At 36.5% G+C, this 25,066-nt stretch overlaps 1 protein-coding gene across 1 annotated transcript in view; it reads right to left on the bottom strand.

The window, feature by feature from the left end:
- Window positions 1-7,163: 7,163 nt before the first annotated feature.
- Window positions 7,164-25,066, bottom strand: part of LOC127412109 (E3 ubiquitin-protein ligase MARCHF8-like) — a 139,041-nt gene continuing 121,138 nt past the window's right edge. Inside the window, exons 6-8 of the mRNA XM_051648192.1 lie at window positions 21,272-21,452; window positions 18,049-18,184; window positions 7,164-9,072 (exon numbers count right to left, since the gene is read on the bottom strand). Coding sequence (XP_051504152.1) covers window positions 8,768-9,072; window positions 18,049-18,184; window positions 21,272-21,452 — 622 coding nt within the window. The 3' untranslated portion in view covers window positions 7,164-8,767. The remainder of the gene's footprint in view (window positions 9,073-18,048; window positions 18,185-21,271; window positions 21,453-25,066) is intronic.

Below are 25,066 nucleotides of genomic sequence, written 5' to 3'. Positions count from 1 at the left end.
ACAGTGGAGAATTAAGAGTACATTTTAAATTCAAATTTATCTGTGTCTTTGGATAGCAAGATACCTAAATAATTCACTTTGTTTTTAATTGGAATAATGAAACAATAGGATGATCATCATGAATGGCCATTAGTTCACATTTTGTCATATGTAACTGTAAACCTCGATGCTTCGAGAAAATGTCTAATGTCTGAATGAAGTGCTTTGGGGATTTGATGTTTGTCTTAAAAAAAAAAGAGTTGTGTCATCAGCAATTTGACTAACAATAAACTGGTTTCCTGTAAAATGAATATTGTCCATTTTAAGTAAAATAGTAATTCAGACACCATAATAAACTGCAGAGGCGAACTAGCACAGCCTTGTCTCATACCTCTTCTCACCTGAAATCATGTACTGTACCTTGGCTAAGGGCTACAGAGCTGTCTATTGTATGTTTTTATAAAGCATTGAGATTATATTTATACATTTGGGACCAACACCAAAATGATAGAGTCCTTGAAAAATAAAAGGGGTTTTTAACCATGTCAAAGGCCTTATAGAAATCCAGAAATAAAATAAAAAATCTTTCTCAATTAAATGACCATACTCTAAGAACCAGTTGGATTTTATTATGAACTGACCTTCCTGTGACGCACTTATTTTTTGCAGTAGTCCCATCTTTAATCTAGAAGCCAGTGCCCCAGTAAACAATTTGTAGTCAATATTAAAGATACGCTCAGTAATTTTTTGAATTTGTCGTTGGACTTACACTGTCTCCTAGTGGTGCAGCATTATTCAAACACAATACTTAGTTACCAATGCCATTATAGAAATTCACTATTAACAGTCAGCCATAATTAACTTAATTAATGTGTAAAGGGTCCAATAACAGGGCTGTTACTGAGATTAAGCTAGTATATAAAAGTTTTAAATAATGCTGTTAACTTGGGAGTAATTCAATTTAGACAGGTGCCTATCCAAGTATTCATCTTCATATTGAAATATATTTTGTGGAATAATTAACCCTGAGGTCATTTATGACATTAGTTATTGAAGAAAGTAGCCTAGTTGCTAATTGTGGTTACGGTTATTAAATCCATACACATTTATCAAAATGAAAAACTTTTTGTCTAAATGCAGAACCGCTGCAAGCCAATGCCCATCTTCATCAGCTTTGTGAGTAGGCCTAATAATCTTGCCTGGACATTTGTTTATATATAACTACTCCAGCAGACAGTTTTGAGCCATGACCAAAGAACATATCATCTCCCCACTTCTTATGCCAAAAGGTAGCATCTGAAGCCTCCAAGTTAATTGTAGAAAAAAGCAGTGACTTTTTATTTATTCAAAACAAACAAAAAATGATTTCTTTTAACGGCATCTTTTAAACCCCTACAGTTTAAAGAAGAAAATAAAATGTCAGATTTTAACGTAAACGTTTAACAAGTTTAACAACTAGAACTACAAGTAAAATAAGTAATGCTTTCAGGTAATTGCAGTGCAAGTGGTACATTTTACATTTATTCATTTAGCAGATGCTTTTTTCCAAAGCGACTTACAAAATCCCACCTGACACTAAAGAAAATTGTTTAATAACCGTTTTCTCTGTAAAGTGTCCAACTTAGTCATAGGTGGTCCTGGGTGACTCAACGCATACATAGGTCTCCTGGGGTCGCTGTAGCATCTCTAAGGTTTTCCATGTCAGAAAAGGTTTGCAGAACTACTTTCACTTATTTGTTGCACTGTTGTTGCATTCGTTATGTTGTGATGTACACATCCCTGGCTAAATCTAGTAGTTCATAATTTGTCGTTTTGGTGATAATCATTGTAATTTGAGAGAACTTGAGTGGTGCCCTTCAGGTTCATCTCAATTAAATTGAATTAGATTGTGATTTGCACTAGTTATGCTAATGTAGAGTTCGGTGACAACAGCAGGTTGAACAAAACAAAGGTGACTCAAAAAGAGCTTCAGTATTTTATATAAAGAGCTTCCTGCACATACCAGTCTTTTCCTTCATTTCTAAATGCTTTTATGTTGACTGATTCATTTTGAATGGCAGAGGATTCAGTGATGTCACTGAGGACATGCTTAGTAGAAAGGATGTATCAATGATAGGCCTATGACCCTGAGAGTGGCAGTCTGATGCTGTGTCCTCTTGAACTGAACTGAGGTCAGACTCATCAATCAGAGGGAAGCAGTGCTGAGCAACATCTTTATTTACTGAGTTATCTACATGGAGATTTCTGAGGCCAGCAGCTTTTAAATCAATGCTGGAGGTGGCTGCTGGGTCACTTTATATTTGAATGAGATCAAAAACCTAATTTTGGATCTCTTCAACTTGACCGGGAAAAAAAAAAAAAAATTAAGATTCAACTTCCAAAAGATATTGAATGGCCTCTCCCACATTGCCTGTGGTGATGCTCCATCACCATCTCATAAAAACTGATCACTAAAATAAGTCTGAAGTTGAACACTTGCGTCCAATTTCAAAGCTTTCTGCTTTTCTGTATATGTCTATATATTAACAAAATTGTACTTTAAGTGGGTCTATTTGCTGAACGATATAACTACCATCAAGTCTTTTGAGCCTGAAGAAAAAGAGCATGTTTCTGAAAATGAGACATGAGTGTCAGGGTATTGAGACACAGGACTCAAATGCAGGTGATCAAATTTAATGGAAAAGTCAATTAAACTCAGTAAGCAGTATTGTAGGAAAGTCTGCGGATGGCTCGCGGAACGGAAGGACACCCAGCGAAGTGACACCACCAGCAGGTCCGCGGGGTCTGTCCGGAAACAAAGGACGCAGACAGACACTGGGCTGGTAGCAAAGAAAAGTAAATAAAAAAAAGACAAAAACAATAAGAAGAACACCGACAGAGTAGACTATTAGATCGTTGAGCGGGAGATCGCTCTATAATAACTCTTCAGAAAGACCAACACAAAATGAGACAGTCTGGAGATAAACCAGCAACAAATTGGCGAGCGGAGGGGAAAGAAATACACGCGGACAAACGAGACACAGGTGACGACAATCACACCTCGAAACGGCGCGCTAGTTACCTTGTCGGGTAACACATGTGCGCCGGCACGTGACAACTGTCTAAAACACCAAACACAACAAAGAACACGAGGCGGCACGCGCGCGCACACAAACACAGCGGATCATACTGCAATGGCCGATCGGCACAGAGTCCCGACAATGAGTGGATCTTGACATTCTACCTCAAAAAATAGCCGATAGATAGATAGATAGATAGATAGATAGATAGATAGATAGATAGAAAGTAAACATATTAATTATTACATTTTTAAACTATGATAATCTAAACAAAAAGTGAAATAAACAAAGCATTTAATATGTATTGTGTGACAATTATTTATAGCAGTTTTTAAACAAATAAAGACTGTCATCCAGTAATTTCGGCCACAACGAACAATTTTGCCTATAATGTTGTAAATATATTTATTTATTTATTCAAAAGTTTGAAACACACAGTTAGTGTATGAGAATGTATGAGATGTCATGAGACCTGTGATGTGTGAAAAAAACAAAAACAAAAAACAAAAACAAAGAAAAATCAGGGTATATATAATGTGGAAACAGAGTATTTTTATTGTGTCACTCCAACCAAACTGTACATTTTCAAATTGTGCACAAAATGAGAAAATATTGTGAGTATTTAGGATACATAAAATGCTAGCTATGAAATTAGCCTGTCTAATTAGCAGAACAAAAGAGTCTGTCGTTTTATTCCATAAATGTTTAAAATGACATTTCCACCACAGAATGTTATCAAACTAAATACCAACATTTGAGATGTGGTGATTATTATTATTATTTTATTATTATTATTTATTTTTTAACGTTTTATTTATTTATTTATTTTAAGTTTTTGGTTCAGATAAATGATGGTTCAGAAAAAAAAAAAAAAAAGCAATGACAGATTTCTCATATGACACACTGGATGTTGTTAGTAGTCAAATTAAAGTAGTGAAATTGTGTTTTGAGGAGAATATCCCATGCAGGTGTGAACATTCTAACTCATTACGCAAGTGCTTTGTGATGACACAATTAGAACTTGTGATGACAATTAGACTCAGAACTGTATAAAGCCATGAACGACCGCACCAGTTTTTTTTTTTTATTCATTTGTATACATCGTTTATGTTTTTATGTAGCATATTATGTAACATTTTGGCTGAATTTGTTTAACTTTTTTTATGAATTTTAATCAAAACCACTTTCCATTACTATATATTTGTCACGTAATCCCCGTGTTTGCACTGACTCTTATTTTGAAATTCTTGTTCAGTTCCTGTTTGCTGTGTCAGTTTTGTAGTTTTTTCATGATTGGTTCTCCCTGAATGTTTTCCCAGGTGTTCCTCATTCCGTGATTGTTTCCCCAGGTGTTCCGTGTCTTCCCTTGTGTATTTAAGCCCTTGTTTAAAGTGTTTCGTTTGTCAGTCTTTACATGTGTTTGTTTATATTCTGAGGTTCTTTCTTTATGCGTTCGTTAATAAAGCTGTATTTAGATGCTTATTCCTCGCCTGCCTCGTCACAGAAAGGCTGACCCAAAAAATGGATCTAGCAGCCATGTTCACTCAATTAAGCCGGGCGGATTTATCCATTAGGGAATACTCCCGTTTCTTCTGCGCCATAGCCAGCCTCACAGGTTTTGAGGACTCCCATCTCAAGGCAATATACCGAATAGGTTTAACCTATTATTGGTGGAGGGAATTGCCTGAGATGGGAGACTACACATGGAGGGAATATGTGAGGTTAACCCAGGGCATTCTGGAATCTGAGGATCCTCCTCTCCCTACGCTGATCCCGGCTTCAGTGGTCTCGAAGCCTGCCAGCGTTGTCAACTTCAGCCATCCGAAGGAGAAGAGTTTCTATTCACAAGTCTCCGCCCACGACCACTGGGGTCGTTCCCGAGTCTCTGGCCATGTTCTCGACCACGGAGGTCGCGCCGCCTTCCACGGTGCCGTCCCCTCCCCCAGGGACTATACCTCCCGCGGCTCCGGTCCTGCGTCCTTATAAGGACTCTCCATAGACATAATGATTTTTATACTGTACGAACTATAGATTCTAAACCTAACCCTCACACACAAATATATATATATATATATATATTTGGTTTTAAGCGATTTGAATTATGGGGACACTAGAAATGTCCTCACAAACCACATTTATAACCTAATACCCTTGCAATTACCAGTTTGTAACCTAAAAACCGTGACTTACTAGTGTCCATGTGCTTAAAAACACCAGTGAGAGACAATTTGTGAGTATTTGGTAATATCAATGTAGTAAGACTGGGATTATTTCTATACTATATACTCCACAAATTAAAATGTATAAATATTTGAGTGTTTTGACATCTCGACAAAATGATGAAAACAGGGTTTTACTAAAAACATAAGGTCCTGTAACTCACCCACAAACCATGATTAACAGATTCTCCCAAGGTCAGGGCTTCATCCATGTGTTTATAATAAATATGCCTTTTATTGTTTTATCATTGTTGAGATGTTTCTTGCTTTTATCGTCACAAGTTGATTTCACTCAATTTAATATTCAGTTGTAAATTCTCAATTCTCGATACATGCTTTAACTGTGTTTTCAGTCACTTTCCAAATCAATAAGGTTTGAAACATATAGACCTATATGTTTTCAAAGCAATTAGCTAATACTAAAGACCCAAATTGTCATTCCGGCTAGAGATAGTTACTTTTTCATATATCAGTTGATAAATGGTAGCATGGTAACACAAAATTTGAAATAAAAGAATGTTATAGTACCAGCTGACATTTTATTTGTAAGACAACAAACTTTGTACAAAATCCAAATCGGCCATCTTCCAGTTCTACAGGCCCAAAAAAGAACTGAAATGTAAATATCTGAACTCCAATAGTATTTAAAACGTGTGATATTTTAAAAAACATATTACTAAATGTACCATATATGTAACTAGAATAAACCAACAATATGTACATGAAAACCTTCTTTCGATCTATAATCTGTAAAAGTTAATACGTTGTGAAGTAAGATGTGTAATACAAACAACAGTTCTCGTTCACTTCGATCCATGGCTCTGTCACAAGACTGGTGATTTTATAATTGTCTATTTAAGTGACATTGTCTTTGCTTTAGTTGCAATAAAATGTATTCAAATGTATTTTACAGTGTATCTATTTTAAACAGTGTTTAAAAAAGGCCCTGACAACACACATGAGCAAATGTGAATTTAATTTTTCTCTGGAAAACAATTCTTTCAACATATACAGGCGGTTTTCAGACCTTTAATCACCTATTATTGCAGTAATAAAAATAAATAAATAAAAACATCTGATTCAAAAAGGCTGGTGAAAATCATTTCTAATGAACTTTATTTGGTTTTTTCATTTATGCTCAAATGTGGAGGAAAAATAAGAGTTTTAAAGAAAGTATTTAGTACTTAAGAAAAATCTCAGGATGAAGAAAAAAGCAAGTGAGGGATGCAAGATAGTCATGTTATCCATGTTCAAGCCAATTCAGTAGTGATGCACTGCAGTTTTCACAACACTTCTATAAGGAGCCATGAGACAAACAATACTATTACTGCAATTTAAAACTCATCCATAGAAATATGATGCAGTGCAGTAACATCTAGAAAGATATTTTGGAAAATGACCACTTTGGAGAAGAATATGATGTAGAGATCTTACAAATCATCATCTATCAACAAAATAAGGTAGCACAATTCAAACCAAATTGTGTAACTGTTCGGGTTTTCTCCACCACTGTACGGAAAAAGGAGCCAGCTCCCATTGTTTTACAAATATGCCACCAAAGAAAACTGGGTAATTGTATACATTAATTCTTAGTTACAGCCTTACAACAGAATAAAATGAGACATCAAGGGGAATTTAAACTGAGCCGGTAAGGATTTATAAGTTGCCTCTTAAACCACATAGTGTAGAACCTCTCTTATTGACAATAGTTTTATTCGGTCTACACATATTTTCACATCTCCAACACCATGGCTTCATTTGGATGTTATGAAAGCAGACTGGGATACATTAATGCTGGATTTTTGTAAAAATGCATATGTTTTGAAGATATCAAAATAGGACAAACAAAAAATATTCTCAGTTGAACTCAACTGAAAGGGAAAAATTTGAATTTCAAAACAAAAACTTATGTCATTAACAAACTGAACATTTTTATTGGTCAAACAACACAAAGCCAATCATAAAGAAGTTTAAAAAACATTTTTGAATGTGCATTGTTTGTGCAGTAGCTCTAGATGGCAGAAGAATCCTGTACCTTTTTGAAAATATCAGATTATGAAAAAAATGTATTCACAATACATAATTTATAGAGAGCATAACTTGTGTAGATTATCGCTGCCAGAGCTATGTTAAGCACAGTTGCATGTCAAGGTCAATAAAGGATCAATATGTTAAAATGAAGGACAAAACTAACATGGCTATTTCCCAACACTGAAAGCCATTTAAACACTAAAAATATATATAATAAATACAAACTGACATGACAACCATGGGAAATTTGCTATGCTTGTTTTGGAAAACCCAAGCAAACAAAAGAACATGTTAATAGTGCTGCTAACAAATTCAAGTCAAATTCTGAACATCATTTGAACAATGTCCGTACATCATCCATTTCTGTTATTGATTTAAAATCGATGCAAATTTTATGCAGGAATATAATAATGGTAGAGGTCAAAGCTAATTTTTAAAAGAAAAGAAATGAAAGAAATTGAACAAATTGGATTTAGGACAGAACATAATGTGTTTAGAAAATTTTCCCATAAAAGGCAAGGTAAAATGAATAATTAAGCAAATCAATAAAGATAACTATAAAGTATCTTTCACACATAGAAACCATGACTGATTCATTGCAAATGTTTCATGATGCTACACTGGAGTTCATTTCACAACTGGTAGAAACTGAATTTCTTGACATTCCCAAAACCTTCAACATATTTGAGGCCTGATTTACTAAAGCAAATCTTTAGCAAATGCAAAAATCAGCAGCATAGCCAGTGACAAGTCACCACATGATATTGTTTTTGCACACGCTAAGAGTTGTAGCACTTCACAGTTAGCTTTAGTAAATCTAGCCCTTGACAGGAAAAATATATTAATTAGCCTTCATATTTTTCAGATTATTTAGTAATCAACTGATATAAAACAAAAGCTATCGTCATTTTAATATCACATTGACTAATTTCAGAAGGTACTTTGTTTGAGTTTTCTGTCAAGTGGAATGATTAAATAAGACATGAATGTTCCCTCATCGCTCCTTCAAAATTCCTTTTTTGTTCCAGCCAAAGGGATCATACAAATGCAGCTATATAAAATGAGATCTTGATTGCAAAACTTCAAATTTGTTTTACTGTCTTATCCATGTATAAAGGAATTTAACAATATTAAAACAGGGATCTTTAGAACAGGGAAATAAAAAGTGCTTATGCTGTATGCGACTCCATTAGAACCGGTGCACACACTTCCGTATGCACTCAGCCTGAATGGTGGATTTCAAATCTTGTACAACAGCAGTACAATGGCAGTTGGAATGCTCCGAGATCTAGCGCACACTTGATTCATTATGGTTAGCCAACAACTCACAGGAATCAGACAAACAAACAAACAGAACATCTAAACGACAAAATGAGTTCAGTCTCAGTCCTTGTGCCCAGTGCTGTGTGGCTTCCCCATCTGTCCTGGAGCATGCAATGCACCAGCCGGTCCTCTAGAGGGCGTATGTGGGCCGTATGATCACACATGCAGTATCTCCATACTGTAGTCCTCTGTCTCTGTGTACTGGGAAGAGTTTGTGTCTGACTGCGCCAGACCAAATGCCTCTTTATTCTCCAAGTTTGGCTCCAGAAGAGAGGGCTTATCAAAAACATTCTTTTTACAGGTCTCTGGGCGATTCTGCACATATATTACTCTGTTGTAGGCCTTGAGTCTCTTCCATAACTGGATGTAGACCTTGCATTGCACATACATAAACACCAGTCCACCAGTGAAGCCTATGGCCACCACCACCAGTTTGGTCCAAAAAGGCCATTCCAATATCCCTGTATATTAAAAGAAAAGGGAAAGATCCACATTAAACCACTGTAAGTACGCCACACACAATGTGCGTTTAGACAATTAAAGGGATAGTTCACCCATAAAAGAAAATTCTGTCAACCTTTTTTCCTACACCACTGACTTTTTAATATGAACATTACACATTATATACAGATATAACAGTTTACACACCTTTATTCCAGGCTCAACATACTGTATACAGCAACCCTAAAGCAAGTTCAGGCTGCAGCAACAGCCTGTAAACTGCCTTAACATCGAGCGACCCTATGTCTACGTGCGTGGACATTGTATTTTGGCTTCGCTAAACGCAACGCATCATTTAAATAAATTTAAACTGACTAAAAACTGTTCACAACACTCTAAACAGTCATTTAAGGATTAAATTTCTGCCGCACCGAGTCACGTGACAACAACATGATGTTGATTTCCGTTAAGCGCTTCTACGGGCACAGAGCCAACAAATGTGCCTCTGGTAAGAAGACTTGAAACCTGTTTGGGTTTAAAGAGTAGCGTCTCTAATTTTGTTTTATATGCAGCTTTAAAAAATTCATTCATTTTTCGCATGTCAGCGCGCTGATAAACGATGTCCACATCCGTGGATTTTAAAACGTTCCATCAAAAGTTGAAAAACATGGTAGTTATTTGAATAACTTAACATTAACACAAATGTGGGTCATTTTGCTTCATTTTAATATAAATTGTTATATTTTATTTTGATATCACTGTACAATACGGTTCTATTCATTAACATTAGTAAATGCATTCCTATATTCACGGTGCATTTTCACATTGAGAATAAATGGGTTCATCCAAAAGCTGAACAATTTTTGCTTTCAGAGGCTTTATAGTTAGGATAAAAATAAGGTGCATTTCCAACTGTTCTGAGACCAATGCAGACAGACAGCACAATTGAGGTTAAGTAATTTACTAAATAGGGAGCAAGGAGACATCCTTTAGCTTTCTATGCCATCCATTCACTCCTAACATCCAGTCAAAAGTTCAGTTTCAGGCTGCAGATGATGTTTGGACCACTCAACATGTTTGGAAGACATGGGACAATGGTAGTCCATTCATAGATTCAGAATTAATAACGTATAATTTTATTTTAACATGGTTGGCAGTGACTGGATGATGCTGGCCATTACTTTGAATCAGGATTAATTACGCTAATTTCTGACGTAATGTCTGTAACGTCTCAAAAACAAACAATTTGATAAAAAAAACAACTGAATTTTAATAGCTTAGAGTTGTAAAATTTCACAACTTAGTCCCGCTGTCCACATATGTGAACACACATTTTTATGGAAACTATTCGCTCCAGAATTAAAAAAACATTTTTTTGTTCGTTTATTAGGTGCTACATGTTACAAATCAAAAAAGAAAATGGAAAATGCACACAGCAGTCATGCTCTGGCCTCAGGAGGTTAAAGCAATATTACATTATTCGCCTATGAAGTGATTCTGGAATACAACATAACATCTAAAATATATGTCAAGCACAACAATGAACAAACACAGGAACAATTATAGCACTGGGATGCAAATACAGGCTGCTGGATAAGAGTCCTGATATCTCCATCTACGTTTCAGGTAGAATGGGTCAAAAGAAGCACAAACTAATGGGGCAGAAATGGACAAGGGGCTATGCTTTGGAACGTAAAAACAGCTTTTTCACCCTTGACCATTTTACCCAAATAATTACTCATTACTTAGCTCAGAAGTAAACATTGTCAAATGCCAATTTCAGAGTGAGACATGTGATAACAGCAGCAAAGGAATTCCACAGGAAATTCCAGAGAATTTTACTGGCACAGAACATATCTCTGTGCTCATTTTTCACTGGAAATACAACCAGCCAACCTCTGAGTTATTTACATTTTCTTGCCTGTCTGGTATAGAGCATTTTTAAATGTCAAGTGTGTGTAAATTGCCATGTGCCAAGTCTCTAAATGCTATGGTCTGCTCAAACACAGGGCCTAGATCAAGGAATACTGTACTGCATTCGGACACTCCGTATGTCAAGCCAGGATGCAGCTTTAGTCCACCTGACATAATTAACAGAGGGCAGAGAATGAGGTAAGTGCTACATAAAGATGTACTTGAATATTCAATATTGCTGGGACCAAATTAAAATGTCCAAGAATCTGGCACTTAAAAACCTGCACTGATTGGCCAATAAACCGAATATTCATCTGAATATGAACACTATCAATGTCTATGGTAGTTATAGGGTTGGGTATTAATGCAGATTTCCCGATTCGATTCCAATTCACAAGCTTTCTATTCAGATTCATATGGGTATATTTCAGTTATAATGTCCCTTTTACTTACATATGAAAGAAATTCTCACAGCGAATGCTGTAAATTATACAGGGGACCTTCTAACTAGGTACATTCCGAAGTTAGTAATTTTACTAATTATATTTCATAAAGTTATCAATCAATCAATCAAAATATATTTTATTAGTTGTTCATCATTTTGGTCACATTTTGGCTTTTAAAAAATGAACAAATCCATGTATTCAATCAATAAATATGATATTATATTGCATATATAATTTTTTGTTACATGTTTATTGTTTAATTGCATAATTTGTATCAATTTACAAGTATTTACATTGATTTGTTGAACACATGCATTGGCATTTCTGTAAAGAGTGTCTGTAAATGAGCGCATGTTAACGAGAGAGACTCAAATGGTTCTCATTTGTGCCATGCATGATTAGAATTAAATATTTTTTGTTTTTTTTGTTTTTGATCAACAACTGACTGTAAAGAACAGAAAGGGTATTAAGAGAGACAATATTCAATGATAAATGGGTTGCATGGATCTCATCTTTGGACATACACGGAACAACTTGTACTCTCATCACGCAGTGAAAGGATCTCACTGCTGAATAATTTATGAATATACTACACAATTACTGGTGAGAGAAATGTAAACATTTACCAGTCAGTTGCCAAATACATATCATTTAGTCCAGTGGTTCCTAATCCTGTACCTGGAGGCTCCCCAACATTCCACATTTTGGATATCTCCCTAATCAAACACACCTGATTCAACTTATCAGCTTGTTAGTGGAGACTCCAAGACCTGAATTGGGTGTTTAAGAAAAGAGGTGATATACAAAATGTGCAGTGTTGGGATGTCTCCAGGAACAGGGTTGGGAACCACTGATTTAGTCGCATAGTGCAAAATTTGGCTGCAAATGCGAGTGAATCCTCTCACTGTAGAAGAGCGTTACACAGAGTAAAAGATCGTTCTTGGGATTTAAGAATCGAGATCGATCAAATGAAGATTGCAATGCATCGGGAAATCAATATTTTTACCCACCCCTAGTGGTCATGGCCCTGGTGCTGCAGATACTGGACAGTCCTTTGTGATTTCTGTATGCCAAGGAGGTTACAGGTGGTATTGGTGTTATCAAAATCAATGCATTTGCAATCTGCCCTGATTACAGACAAAGTACAGCCCTGATTGGACCCTCCCATGCATTATGCTGATAACTAGAAATTTGCCTGAACTCTATCAGAATAGTTTGACTTAGGCCAGTTTGGAATTCGAAAAACATGCCACAGTCCATTGAAACGGAACAGTCTGTTCTTTGTTCCATGCATCTTTTATACCCATAAATAGACTGAAGAAAAAAAAAAAGTGGTCAGACTGTGATAAGTGGTCATCAAGCCTGAAATTGACTTTGTCCAGCCTATTCACAACTGACAGTGTGGGGCAGCCGCACAAATTGCATTTGGAGTGGGTTCTGGCTGTAAAGCCTTTATTCAGGCTGTGACTGGCTTTTCATATGCTAGTGATGGTTTATGTAGAGTCTGTAGAAGGGGAGGGTGGAGGGGGGAGTCCAGCCATTTGAACCCTCAAAAAAATAACTACTGTACATTAAGAGGATAGAATTGTAAATGTAAAAGCGTTTACCTGGTATTCTCCCGGCTGCATGGTTAAAAAGAGTTTGTTACTATTGTACTATTGGCAAAAGGTGAAGCACTGACAGGGGTTGGGGGTGTCATGTCTTAAAGGGATGTTCCAGGTTCAGTACGAATTAAACTCTATTGACAGCATTTGTGGCATGATGTTTAGTACCACTGAAAATAAATGACTTGTTTTTCAGTATTTTTATTTATTTTTTTTAAACCAAAACTGCAGTTACAGAAACATTTACAATAGAAGTCAATGGGGCCAGCATACCGGAGGCTTTTAAAGCCTAAATGTTAAGCTCATATTTTTGCTACAGCACTTACAGTATATGAAAATTATTGTCCATAATTTCAGCTGTAAAATTGTTCAAATCCTCCACTTTGAGGTGGGACTACTTTTCTAGGTGGTTGAATGTCTAGTTATGTGTTACTGATGTAATTCCTGTGGGTTGAGTTTGCTCCATGTAAACAGTGTTTTATAGATTACAGACATCACATTACTTTCTGATATCATTATTTTGTGCACAAGTTAACAGCTGACCAGCTTTATGTCATCATAACAACGAAGTTGAAAGATTGGATGATGGTGCTTTCACGTCATTCGGACTTGTAAAAATAATTTACGTCTTCGCAAAACTCATAATTAAAAGTTGTAAACTCTGAATTCTGTTAAAGTTCCAACTTGACAGTTGACGTCATCTAAAATGAATCAATATGGCAGCGACCTCAACAGTTAAAAGGTAGTGAACAAATTTTTATGTTTGATTTTATTTTGCCATCGTTTCCTGGAGGCCCACGCTATTCTCCGCGGCATCCACACACAACTCCCCACATGCCCCACCGAGAGCGAGAACCACACATTATAGTGACCATGAGGAGGTTACCCCATGTGACTCCACCCTTCCTAGCAACTGGGCCAATTTGGTTGCTTAGGAGACCTGGCTGGAGTCACTCAGCACACCCTGGATTCCAACTTGTGACTCCAGGGGTGGTAGTCAGCATCAATACTCGCTGAGCTACCCAGGCCCCCTTATCTCGGGCCACTTTTAAAAGACACGGTGTCGAGTTATAACTCTTAAGTGGAGAAGCTCTCTGTCATTCAGCTGAGTACAAACGCATCATGGATGCCCATCTGCGTTATTTTTAGTTGTTGGTATGATTCAAGCTTTGCAACGGAACTGTTATTGAAGGATGGGGCAATTAAAAACACCTGGACACAATCACAAAAGACGTGAGTACACATTTTCATTCATGAATATTTCATATGTCATAATGACTGATGTGCTGACACCCTGTTTACACCGGGCGCGTCCGTTGGCGTGATGCGATGCAATGGCTTGAGGCTGTCTACACCGGGTGTGTCAACACAAACTTTCTAAACCATTTATTTGTGTTGTTGGCAATAGTAGCGCCAGCACGTGTAGCGCAAAATGGAATGGGACATCTGTTTACTGTTGGCGCAACGCAACGTGCCACAATGGACGTTTCCATGGTAGACAGCATCATTGATGTAATAGGTTATATTGCTTTTGATGCAACGCGACTCTCGTGTCCGGTGTAGACAAGGTGTGAGTGTTAAAGTTGTGCTTGAGATGAACAGTTTAATATATTCAGATGCAATGTGTTAGATGTGCATTGTGTGTAAACCCTGACATTTAGTTTTATAATGTTTTGGTGCTTCTTCATTTTCTTCTGACGTACCCCTCGAATATGGCTGTATTCGAGGGGTGTTCTGACATTTCAGACAGAGGGCCAGAGACAGTGCGCAAAATGATCATTTATTATTAAATTATGTTTTAATGCAAAAAAAAACTTTACTAACATTATCAGTGGACCTCAGGGAAGATGATAAAACTTTAAAAATAGCATTTCATGACCGCTTTAAAAATTTCAACGATTTATCGCAAAACTGTTAAACACAATGACCATGTACATGGACTGTATGCTCATTTTCATTTAAAATGTCCTATATTCACTGTGCATTATCACACTGAGAATGAAGTGATTTAATGTAGTGATACTTATTTTGCTGTTTTCAACAACAAAGCTGTTTTGGCATCATGAGTGTTGCCATAGAAACTAATAAATTCCGAGAATCTCAAAGTTGCCAACTCTTAAATATAGTGTTGTCAAAAGCACCGGTACTTTGGTACCAAGTCGACACTAAAATAAAAAAGATGTAACGATACCAGTGTTTCTGCAGTACTGGTAGTACCGAGCACCAACTCAATCCGATACCAGCTGACCAACTGACACACGACTGCTTTAAAATGTTCATTTTGAGCAAGTGCTCGGTTACTCCTTACACTGAAATGGACAATAAAATTAAAATTGTCCTAGTGTGATTTATTAAACCGCTAAAGGCTACAATCTTAGCATGGAAGAGCTGCGTACTTTGAATGAATGCATAAGTCCGACCGCTCATACATACTGAGAATCATTCACGACACGTTGTATCAGATGACAGAGCACTAATCTACTGTGAACCACGCAGCACGTAAACTATATATTTATATAATTAAATCACAGCATTTGCACTTTAATCTCTCAACTCAACTTTATTTATATAGCATTTAAAACAAGAGAGTTGACCAAAGTGCTTCACAGTAAAAAATTACCACATACACCAGTAATCTAAAACACAAAATACAAACACCTCAAAACTATGTCCTACATTTCATTTGTCAGACTCAAAGGCCAGTGTAAAGAGATGAGATTTCAGATGCGACTTAAATCTCCGTGTCGCAAACTGTTTATCTGGAAAGTGAAGCTTCCGGCAAAAAATACACGTGATGATAAAAGCAGGTTTCAAAATATAAGCTAGAGCCCTGAAATTTAAGAAATTGTGACAAATATATTACAACTGTATGGTAAAATGTAATATTCACTGTAATGATAATAATAATAATAATAATAATAATAATAATAATAATAATTAAGCAATATATCACAAGTAAGACTGCTGTTGAACAAAAGTTTAGCAGTAAAGTGTGATGATATGTTGAAAAGTTCTATTTTCACTTGTTAAACATTAAGAATCAATTGATCAGACACAATTTTGATGATGAAATTAAACTCTAAAACATGGAGATCCGGAAAAATTATGATAACAAAAATGAAAACAAGATTTGGTAAAGAAAACAGATTTCAGTAGGGTGTTACTTAAAAACACTTAAGACAATGCATCCTTGATTGAAAAACACTTGAAAACATGCATTCCTTTTAATTTATTATTTACATTGAAATGTACATTTTAAATAGGCTAAACGGGTGTGTTCAATAGCACATTGTTATATTAGCATATTTATGCTGTGGTACTGAAATTAGTATTGAGAATCATGACATTTTACTGGTATCAGTACCGACTACTGACATTTTGGTACCATGACAACACTATTTAAATACAATAACGGTGACACACTGTGAACGCAGCATAACGTTTTTGGTGAATTATCACACTAGTCTCATGCCAACACCTACAAACTTTGTCTTGTGGCTACATTTTAAAAACTGTTTGTGCTTTACTGGCTGGCCCCTATGTACTTCCATTGTAAAAACCTTACTGTAACCTTCATTTTTGCTTTTTTTTTTTTTTTTTACTAAAAGATGAATTCCTTAAATTATGTTCTTTAGTAATCAACATTATGCCATAGATGCTGTGGGTAGCACTTAACTTGTATTGAACCTAAAACAAAAGAAAGCTACTGGGACCTCTGACTCTTTTGCAAGGCAAATGTATCCTGAATACACATTGCAGCATGATACAAGAGATGAGAAATGGACACAGCTAAGAAAGGTGGAAACATTCTCAACAGAACAATGGGTATTGAGTATATGGGTGCATGCACTGCGGTCTAATAGGTCTCTGACTCCACTCAAGCCTTTACTATGCAAGATGAAAAAGTTAATGGTGTAACCATGGTAACAGTGATCAAAGATCTCCTTACAGTTCTTGGACAATGAAGTGCATGTGAATGGGTAATTAATGGTAGGAGCAAATCAGTAAAGTGCTACTGCCAGAGACCAATCAGCATAAGGGTCACAGTCAGCGATATAACTTCAAAAGAATGTGGACACTGATCTTGGAGTGCAGTAAAAGGGATGGAGCACACACTGTACAAATCTGTTACAGAAATCAAATCCACTGCTGTCTTAGATATTCTCAACGGAGAACCCAACCGGTCCCTGTGCTACACAGCTCGCTCTAATGGTATCGATTAAATGGAGCTTGAGAGGTAAACTGGAAATCACCTCTACCATGAGCATACCAACTTGTCCAAAAGGGTTTTCTAAAATGAGACACCAACATGCTATTCAAAAACCTGAGTCCACATTCAAAATCTGAGTTTCTAATTTAAAAATTGAAACCTGGAAATAAACTGAAATTTTAATGAATTTGAAAAAATGTAAAAGAAATATGATGACATAAAATGAACAACAAATATTTAAGATCCTGCACTATTTCTAGGTCACTAATCAAATAATGAAACTGTGACATTGACCACGTCAACACCTTTGTACAAAAGGTTAGATTTCCTTGCTTCCGTTGGAATTTTTCTCAAATCATGCTGCAATGACATGGACCATCAGGTTTTGCACAAACTTGTGAGGTCCACGCCAGCTTCAGTGCATGCCATCATTAAAGCAAAAGCAGGTCCTACCAAATAATAAGATAATTGGAAATTAAGTGAAAAATTTACATGAGTGTTATACTGATAATACACTTCGATGTGCAAAACATTTTCACATGTGGACTCAGACTTTTAAATGGTGCTCTACATTTGAAAGAAAGGATAAATCATCTTGGTAGAGGACATGAAGACATTATGATGTGCTTGACAAAAACAAACAGCAGTCAGAGGGATTCAATTGCTCCAACAACAGAATAATCCAGTGGAAATAATCTAGTGAGTGTTTTACGGTAAACGGGGGATGAGGAAATAGGAATGCAGGTAGACAATGCTGGATGAAGAAGTGGGAGAGCAAAGGTAGTTCTGGATTGGCTGAGGAGATAGGTGGGTGGAACTAACCTTGTTTGATCTCCTCCGCTGTGCGGTCAATGAGGACGTAGAGCGACCAGACGACACAGGTGATGGCGATGACGTGGAACGTGACCGAGAACATGATCTTCCTCCTCTCGCTGGCTGTCATCTGAAGCTTCTCCCACTGCACATAAAGAGATGTGCATGTGCATGTGTGTGTGTGAGAGAGAGAGAGAAAGAGAGAAATGATAAAAAGACAATTATATTGTAAAAAAAAAAATATTTCCAACACATCTTTTCTTGCTGTTATAAAATAAGGACTTTGATGACTGTAATCAATATAGCACTCTATACACTTCAGAGTCTAGTACAAACAAAACCTGGCCTTTCTGCCCAATAAATATTTCATGCAACTTAGTGAGAGTGATCACCAGGCTCTCCCTTTAGCAATTCAGTGCCGGTCTCCATGTCCAACTATGACCCAGGTTTCAGCTCAGCATTCACTACTGCTTTAACTAGAATAATACTTTATTGGTAAAAGCAATATTTTTTAAAAGTCAACATAAAATGCCATTTGCAACCCATTTTTCAACGAGAAAACAAGGAGGGCAGGACTTTTGTCCTTTGTTAACTGCCTGAATTGTGTCAAGAGGCTGTTGTTACTTGATTAGATAACAATATTCTATAATTAGTTACATTTATGTATCTATTAATTAAAAAACTATTCTTCTGCCAAATAATATAGTTCATAAGCCTACCAGTCGGCGATTTATGTTTGCCATACAACACAACAACTTTGCACAATAATAGAGCACAACAATGACTGCCCATTCCCATGAAGCATTGCAAACTACGTAATCAGAAATGACAGTACAACACAAAACTATTGACTATAAGTCATTGATTTAAGTGGGAAATTCACTATGTTTGAAGTTTACTGCAAAATATTCAAACATATAAAGATATACCTGTACAAGTTGTTTGAGAGAGTAGGCAGATATCAATCGCAATGATTTATGGTAGTAGATGGTCATTGGAGGTCGATTGATATATGAGTTTTACCAATTTATCTGCACTGATAGTTGCTTTTTGGAACAAAAATCTACGGTAATAGTTTTTTGTTGTTGTTGTTTTACATACCAGAATGTAGGGGGTGAATGGAATGCGTTTCGAATTAGTCTTGGAGGGTATTCACACTTGGTTACTTCATGCGTTTTTGCTGATCAGATTGCTATCTGATCATGAAAACACCAAGTGTAAATACCCTCCAAGACAGATTCGAGACGCATTCGAAACTCGGTCAAGTGTAAATGCATCTGGCTGTTCAAGCTACATATGTAAATTATACTCAGCCCATAACAGCTGTTACAGAGTATTTGCATAGGGCTCATGTCCTGCCATAAATTATAAAATAAGAAACAGATGCATGTTGTATGAGAGACATCACTTTTTTCTTCATTTATTTGATGCAGATTGATGAAGAAACGGAAACTAAACACTGAAAATAAGTGCAGCTGATGAGCATGGCCATGGCTGAACCACAACAAGCCCTGTGGGGAAAAATTCACAGTGCATGAACACACAGTTACCTGCGCACGGGGCAAAGTCACTTGGAATCAAATGATAAATCATATCTTTTAAATTCACTGCCTGGCATTAGCATACTAATTCTTATTTGCATATAGCGCACAAATTTAAGATTGGATTTTTTTTTATCCGTTTGGCGGAGAAACATTGATGTGGCCAGGTGTAAATGGAATGTGCTTATTCAATCGGATAACAATCAGATCAGTAAAAACGCATGAAGAGACCAAGTGTAAATACCCCCGTAGTCCTTTGGTAGAAGGGGAGGGGTTGAAAAGTAAAAGGAGGTCTTCACGCCAGCCGAAAAGTTGTTAGGAGGTCGAGTATGTTATTGCATTTTGATAAAAGATTATGGACAATTTTTTATTTGAAATAACATGCACTTATTAATAGTACACAATAAAACCATGAGTATTGTATGTATTCAGTCAATTCTGACTTCATGTTGACTTTAAATGAAGTACAGTTTTAATCCATTACATCATTCAAATAGAAATGTGATAAAGTTTGAGCTTTTCAGTTGCAAGGGTACGGTAAATTTTCTAATAATTCATAAAATACCTGGCAGCTAGTTGGTAGAGAGATTTTTTTTATAGGAACAGAAGAAATACTGATAATGGGCACACCTAATCTCAAAAAGTTCAAACAGAACAGCTGAAATGTTTCATATTTTGGATTTCTGTAGACATGACACATTGGCTATTTTAGTTTTGAACAATTTATCACATGGTGGCCTAATAATACATTCTGAGAAAAGACGACAGCACTGAATCTGATGCACAAACCCACAGAGAACTAAATGAAAGACTAGGAAAGCTAAAAGTCTTCTCTTGAAAAGCAAATAAAAAAAGCACAGATACAAATCTCAGTTTATTTGAGATCTGATCCGCACCCATTCCTCTGGAAGGATGCTGACATCAACGTAAGTGCTAATTTACAAAGATATTCATAACTTAATCACCAGAAATATGTTGGTGACAAAAGACAAATCAAGACAACAGAAAACAAACCAGCAGAGTGTAACAGTTAATTGCTATGATTAAACAGATGCCTGTCAACTGTCATACTGACCATAATGTCGTGGGTTTGTGTCTCCTTTCATCTTGATTAGTTTGCAGACAACTAGGAATAACACTCCCTAAAGCAGTCTGCTCGAGTACAATTTCTATGGTGACACATAGGACAGGTGTCCTAGAGATGTCCTATTTTAAGCCCCATTTGAAACACACAACATCAGAAATTTAATTAAAAAGAGGAAGCAGTGGACAATATAGAAAGAACACTAAACTGCCTGGACTTTTATCGTGTTCACGTCATTCAAAAACAATTCATTAGAATAATTCATTATAAAAACCTCTTGCTGGCTGCATGGACAAACTTGTTTTCAATCATCTCAAAGATCAACTACTTGTTGATCAACCCTACTGCTGCGCTTTATACAGAATTCAATTGATTTACAGTCACAGGTGTGTGTTTATCATCTACGGTACATTGGCTTCTAACGTGGCTCATCCAAACAGAATGTAGACTTTTAATTATTCTTTTTGACAATACTTTGCAGAGGGCTTTATACAGTGCGTTTGTTCCTTGGTTTCAAGTTTGGAATGGCGTGCATGTCACTATGAGCAGGCGGATCTGGAAATTTCTGGGTCTGTGAGTGTGTATGCATGCACGTATGTAATATTACCTTGCGGAGTGGCTTGAGCTTGGTTTCCATGATGAAATTATATTTACAGAGCTCACAGCAGCGTGTGTCCGAGCTCTTGATCCACTGCTGCAGGCAGGACTGATGGACAAACCGCAAACTCCCGGTGCAGTGACAGGGTGTGATCAGTGGACTCTCGTCATCCCCCTCACAGTGACAAATCCTACACAGAGAGAGAGAGAGAGAGAGAGAGAGAGAGACACTCTGTCATCCTCCTAAAACCACTGCAGAGCATCATTAGCCAACACAGTTTTTTCACAGTTATACTAAGGGTCTTCATTTAACTCTTTTTTTTCTTTTCTTGCCAAATGCAAGTAAAATTGGCTGTCGAATAAGTAACATTTTAACGGTAGTTACTCGCCAGTTGGCAACTTCTGCAGGAACTGCAACAAACCATGACTTAAATCAAATTGTAAAAATGATCTTGCTGATGTAAAATGAGGCGAGCGAGCATTTAGGAACTCCTTGTGATGACACATACGTGGAATAATCCTTGCATTAGGTCGGCAAAAAAAAAAATATTAGTAACAAAATCACAGTGTGTCCATGTTTTTGTGATTGGTGCCATTTCAGAGAGATGGAGGCTAGATTGTACCATGTAATGCTCTGAGAGATACAATAACCTGTGCTGTTTGTTACTAACATGCAAGGAAGAAAACGGTTAAATAATCCAATCCTCACAGAAATAACTTTTTTTTTTTCCTTTTTTTTTTTTTTTAAATAAAACTATGCAAAATACTGTTTCATTGTCAGCAAGAAATATTTATGGCCAGTAAAGATTCTATATTCACTGAGTGATGTCAAAAGGTTCATTTTAAAACCTGGTTATCATAAAAGCATCCAACAAAAAAACTTTAAATCACACTAGCTGGTGGAGAGGGAAAAGCTGTTTGTTACAGTTAGGGGAAAGGGAGGGTTTGTACAAGGTGCCCAGAGGACATTAAGAGACACAGAGAGAAACAAAAAGAGAGATGAAAATACAAGCAACTTGTGGCAGCAGAAGAAAAACTTTCACATTTCTTCCCACATTTAAAAAGTATTATACCACAAGGCAAGGGTCTTCAACTTTTCCAGGCCAAGGACCCCATAGTTTAAAGAGAGATGGAGCAAGGACCCCGTTACATATAGAATAAAAAAAAAAAAAGAGCATTGCGCATTTTAAGCATGGCTTATAATAACATGCATATACATTTACATTACATTTATGCATTTCACAGACACTGTGACTTACAACACATTACAAGGCATACATTTGATCAGTTTGTGTGTTCCCTGGGAATCGAACCCATGACCTTGGCGTTGTTATGGCCATGCTCTACCAGTTGAGCTACTTTGTTAAAATGTATATATTGTATAAACTGCAAGTCATATACTTATACAATTAAATATTTAGCTGAACTTCAGCATTGGTTTAATTTATTATATTTTGGTTTAATATATTTGAATTTTTTCACAAGATTTAGTTTGAGATCAATCAATAACTGATTTTATGTACAATAATTTTGAGATCTGTTTCCTGCCATGGACCCCCTGTTGAAGACCTCCGCCTTAAGAGATTAAGAGTACTTTTGACAAATATGTTTAAAATGTTGTTCATTCACATGAGGAAGACTGTCATATTATTAGCCTAGAAAAAGCTGTTTTATTCTACATAAGGTGGGTCGCCCCCTCATGGTGGCCGTCGTTTTTAGATCATATGACCAGTCAAACACTACAAACTTTATCTCGGTAACACCAATATTATCGGACACTGTCTTTTGCAGAACAATTTAATAATTGCTGACAAATATAGTAACAAACGGTATTTTCGGCTATTTTAAATACGTTATTTTCAGGTGACAGGATGAAGTCCAAGACCACTGTAGTATCTGCATTATTCTGCCTTGCTCAGATGGGTACCCTTGCTCTCACTCACATGCATTTATGCATGCAAATTCAATTTCTGACTCCCATGCTTAATAAGCTTAGAGGTCAGTTGGGAATGCATAGAGTACAAAAAACTGTGTGACAAATGTCAACATTTATATTATGAAGATCTGCCGCTGAAGCTAGCAGAAGTTCAAAGAGAATCAGAGATCAGTTCCCAGCACACTGGTGCTGATAGTCTGGAAGGGGTGTTGTTTGAAAATGTGCTGCAAATGGAGTTTGTGAAAAACACTCAGTGCAGCTAATTTTTCTTTCAGGACTAAGAAAGTGTGACTTAAATCTGCAGTGTGTAATTTCTGCACCACTAGCAGCACCAAACGGATTACAAAAGTATTGATTGTTTCCAACAGATTTCCCTAACACTTCCTGTCTGCTGTTGTTCAGTCAAACAGGTATTCCTGCCTCAATCTCTATTTGGTATCGCTTTCACCATGAATATTAAGGACCCACCCCCTTGCCATCCTACGTTTCAGAAATTCACCCACGCACACTGTCTGACTGACAGATGCTTTCTTTCTCTGTGCTTGCTAATGTGTGTGCGGTAAGAGCACTAATGGCAGATACGCGCCAGTGTGATTGTGCACTGAATAAATATTGATACTGCTGTTAGAAAATGTAAGCACCGTTTTCTTAATTTGTTTCTTTGTTCTTATTTTATTACTGTTGTTTCCTTGTCCTGAATAATTACTTCAGAACTTAAAACAATGTTTACCTAATTAACAAATTAGTATTAGTTTTGGTATCGAGAACTGTCAAATTTCACTGGTATACAAGCAACGACTACTGAATTTTGGTATCGTGACAACACTACCTAAAATACATGGTAGATCTTACTATAATGGCATTACGAAAAAGTAGATCTCATGCCACAGAAGTGTGAGCACCCCCGCCGTAAGTCAGAGAGCTTTGTGAGGTTCTCAAAACCCTAACCTTGATGTTTTTTATTACTGACAGAACCACAATGTAAATAAATGGCTACAGCACACTGCTCAGTCATTGTATTGGATCTAACAATCATCCCTTCCGGCTGCACGATACGGGCCCTATAAATGTTAACAAGCTGCCGGGGCATAAACACGAGGGAAAATTGCTTCCGTGTCAGCGTCGAGAGGCTTTTCAGACTGAATGACCAGGATAATGACTATTTTAAGACATGCCTGATCCAGTCAAGGTTCTACAAGATTAGCAAACAGCACAGACAAAGAGAAAAATGGAGCCTGTCACATCTCCATCAGCCAACAAGCAGCTTTACTGTCTGAACAATGTGTAATAACTTCACTGCAAGCTGAAGTGAATCAACTTTAATGGACTCCTTTTGTTTGTGATTACTTACATATTACCTGACTGTAAAGTTATGATTCATGTCTCACTCTCACTCCCTTAAGTATAATCAAAATATGCTAATTCCATCACACAGAGCTAGATTAGATCAAATTCAATTACAATAGAAAAACTCAATCAAATTACCATATTTAAGATATTCTATACTGCCTTTTGAGGAGGTTTGGCCCATGGCTCATTCTGTGACCTGCTGTTCTACAATAGAGAAATTGTCATATTAGATGGACATTTCCCTCTCGATAACGCTCTTTATAGCACTGTATTAGGGTGAATACAGTGACAGCCAGTTTTGAGACGGTGAAAGGATGACTTGTCCTGCATTAAAAATTGCACTGAAGAATAGTGATATGTGGAAAACTTGATATTAATTTTGCAGTGTTACATGCATTCAAAATAGCGGGTAAATAGTGATTAAAACAAAAATTATATACATTATCATTTCTATACATTACTATTTCTTAAATGCATTTAAGCATCACTGTCAAAATTGTATAGATGTTTTTTTATTTT

The sequence above is a fragment of the Myxocyprinus asiaticus genome, chromosome 21 (genome assembly GCF_019703515.2).
Source record: "Myxocyprinus asiaticus isolate MX2 ecotype Aquarium Trade chromosome 21, UBuf_Myxa_2, whole genome shotgun sequence".
Classification (NCBI taxonomy): domain Eukaryota; kingdom Metazoa; phylum Chordata; class Actinopteri; order Cypriniformes; family Catostomidae; genus Myxocyprinus; species Myxocyprinus asiaticus.
The sequence above is the reverse complement of the archived record's forward strand: the minus strand, read 5'-3'. Positions and strand labels throughout refer to the sequence as shown.